General features: G+C 41.4%; 1 protein-coding gene across 1 annotated transcript; it reads right to left on the bottom strand.

Annotated features, from left to right (window-relative positions):
• Positions 1-1,355: 1,355 nt before the first annotated feature.
• On the bottom strand, positions 1,356-2,746 carry BDV27DRAFT_169591 (SGNH hydrolase; the record flags this gene model as incomplete). The annotated part of the gene is made up of 1 exon (XM_032075078.1): positions 1,356-2,746. One exon carries the CDS (start codon positions 2,744-2,746, stop codon positions 1,967-1,969), a length of 780 nt encoding a protein of 259 aa, XP_031921352.1. The 3' UTR covers positions 1,356-1,966.
• Positions 2,747-3,068: the final 322 nt, after the last annotated feature.

The raw sequence follows: 3,068 nt of genomic DNA on the forward strand, positions 1-3,068 counted from the left end.
ACTTTCTACTGAGCTGCCTTCTATAACTAACCTTTAGAAAACAGAGCACGCTGGATACTAGATATAGTTATATATATTTAGAACTTATCAAATTAAAAAAAAATAGTTATTTTATTAAGATATAAATTAGGCTTTTCCAGAAGATAATTACAAAGAGCCTCTAGTATTATTGGCGAGATATTTCATAGGCGTCCACCTTTATTTGGAGATACTTTGCTACTGCCGAATAGCCGGAGATTTAAGCGAATCCTAGGAATTACACACATACTGCAGTTAATAGTTTTAGCTATCTAGGTATTAGTAAGTAATAGATCACATTTAATTATGTTACAAATAATTTGATATTGTGAAGGTGCCAGATTGGGTGCCATTGTATTCCTATAGTAAGATTGATCGTTAGGAGATTATCTGCAGGAAATATTGTGATCGTAGCTACGCTATGCAGCTGCTACGAGTAGGACTACCTTACAGTAGTCCCCGCTGATCAGTAGAGACATCCTGTATTCTGCACTACAGGCTAAACCCTATACTACTCAGCTACTGTGTGTATATAAAGGATATAGCAACCCCTATCTTATATAGGAGTCGGGCAACTCTTTACCTCTTATAGTATCCCGCTACTTTCAATACCAAAAATAAGAAAGGATTTCTTTGAAAGATATAAGATATATTTATCTATATCTCGAAGTTCCGTTTCTTTCTAGTTTTAGTACAAAAAGTTATTGTAGATAGCTCTGTTATTAGCTGTATTACCCCTAGTAAGTAGGAATCACCGCTGGTAATGGCCGGATATAGAGTACTCACCCCAATCACCAGTACTTATCCTAACTCAATAATTACTATTGTTTCAGACTTTTAAAGGGCTAAAGGCCATTGTACTTACTGACCACGCGTAGTATGTGGCTTCTGCACGGTCAATAGGTCGCTGCGTGCCCCTGCAGGGTGAGTGCAGGTGATGATGTATACTCAATGTTGAGGCCTAAGTATAGTATTTGCCAGGGTTCTGCGAGGCAAATTAGTCTAATTAGGAAGGCGGTTAGGCCAGGCAATAAATGGACAGTTTCAAACTTTTGGCATCCTACAGTAAGAGTCTCCTATGCTATAGTGGGATGCAAAAGGTTGAAAATTTCGATTTGTCACCATATCTGCCGCCTTCTTAATTCGGAGATTCTGCCTGGCAGAAACCTCGTAAATTTATCCATTTCCAGGAAATCTTTGATATCCTAGATAATGATTGGTGGAGACGCTACGTTCTCAGCCCACTTTGGTAGATCGATTTATTTTACGTTAGTTGTAACCGTACTCCATAGTACACTTTATTTCTATCAACAGATACAGTCATTCTCGAATTGTAATGGCTTTCAATTTTGCTCGCCCCACTGGCAAATATCTGACTTGCTGCACATGGTAAATTGATATGTATATAGGAGGTAAAGATATTTGACTATGATGTGCCAAATATCTTCAAAATCAAAGGGCTGCGTTGAACACATAACCGAAAGCCCGCTGAGAGAAGAACTTGCTGAAAGGCTCGCCATCTCTTACGAACACTTTATCATGTTCCTTGTCAGTACTCTCATCTGAAGCTCATCACCCAATATAGCCAGGAATCTCTTGATCATGGTCCTATCATCAGGATAAAGAGAGCGCTGCATTGAAGCTATATGATGGCTTAGGTGAAGGCCAGAATCTCAACAACAGACGTAGTTAATAACAACAGTCACTTTCATGAACGGCATAAACGGCAAACCAGTCATGGGACGGAGTGATCATTTTCAATCCACCAAAATGAAAGGATATTGAAAGCTGACCAGGTCAAGCTCTGCACTGATCAGATTATGACCTTTGTTACAACTCACATTCTCAGCCTAACAGAAGCCGACTCGTTGGCCTACTGTAAACGAACGAGGCATACACACACGTATTCCAGAGAGATGATCAGTGCAATAACTCCAGATTAGTATGGTCAAGGCCAATAGTATTCTCCCCTCTCCAGTGCTGTCAATAAATTCAAATTCACCTCAACGTACCCATGATCTTTTAATTCTGCAAAAGCCTGATCAACCAACAACGCAACCATCCCCCCGAAGACCTGACTTCCCTGTACGTTAAGATGGGTATAATCATTCGGTTTCAGATTAAATGTATACGCGTCGGCAGGCCCAATGCTGTCTAAATAATCCGTACTCGCCTTATTTAAATCAGCATAAGATGTTTCTGTATTCTTTGCAGCAACAATAGTCGCCGCCCGCTGATCCGCTAGATCTTGAATCACAAGTGGCGTCCCAGTAGAAGTATCATAGTTGCGACGAGAAAGAGGCGTGATAAGGATAGGTATACCTCCTGCGCTCTTGACATCCCTTGCAAATTGCTCTAAATTACTTGTATATTCAGCCAAGGAGACACCGTTTGCAGGATTTTGGTCATTGTGTCCGAACTGGATAGTTACAAAGACCCGGTAATCAGCTTTATATTCTTGAACCTTGGATAGAACAGTGGCCCAGTCGCCTCCGGCGCGGAAGCTGGCAGTTGTAGCTCCTTCATGGCCGTAATTTAGACCTTTTGCTCCGTTGTGGAGGGTCGTGCTGATAAAACCGTCACCCCAGCCGCCTCCGCTGCTCGACTGGGTAGCGGTAGTACTGTCGCCGGCTAGGAGGAAAAAAGGAGGACCATCATACTTCCAGAGAAAAACAGACGGTAGAGCGAAAACTGCAGCGAAAAATATTAAAAACAGAGCGAACTTCATTGTGACTGCAGATACTGTGTGTAACTTGTTCGTACTGAATCCCCTGGAATGACCATCCGTTGTCTTTTATCTTTCTTTCTGTGGTGACTTACGCAATAATGAAATAATATCATTCAGAAGGGAGGAGGACACGAACCATGGTTATAACTATAGGGCGATTTGATCCCCGGTACTGCGTTATTCGTTATTGATCCCGCCCCTTGCAGTGCTTGAAACTGACATAAATCATATTATTGAAATTCCAATACAATATAACGCGGCCTGTAAATCCACTAGTCACATGTCCAAGTCCATATTTCACCGTTTAACATGCTCCCAAAAA

Source organism: Aspergillus caelatus (assembly GCF_009193585.1).
Source record: "Aspergillus caelatus strain CBS 763.97 unplaced genomic scaffold BDV27scaffold_347, whole genome shotgun sequence".
NCBI classification, from domain to species: Eukaryota; Fungi; Ascomycota; class Eurotiomycetes; order Eurotiales; family Aspergillaceae; genus Aspergillus; species Aspergillus caelatus.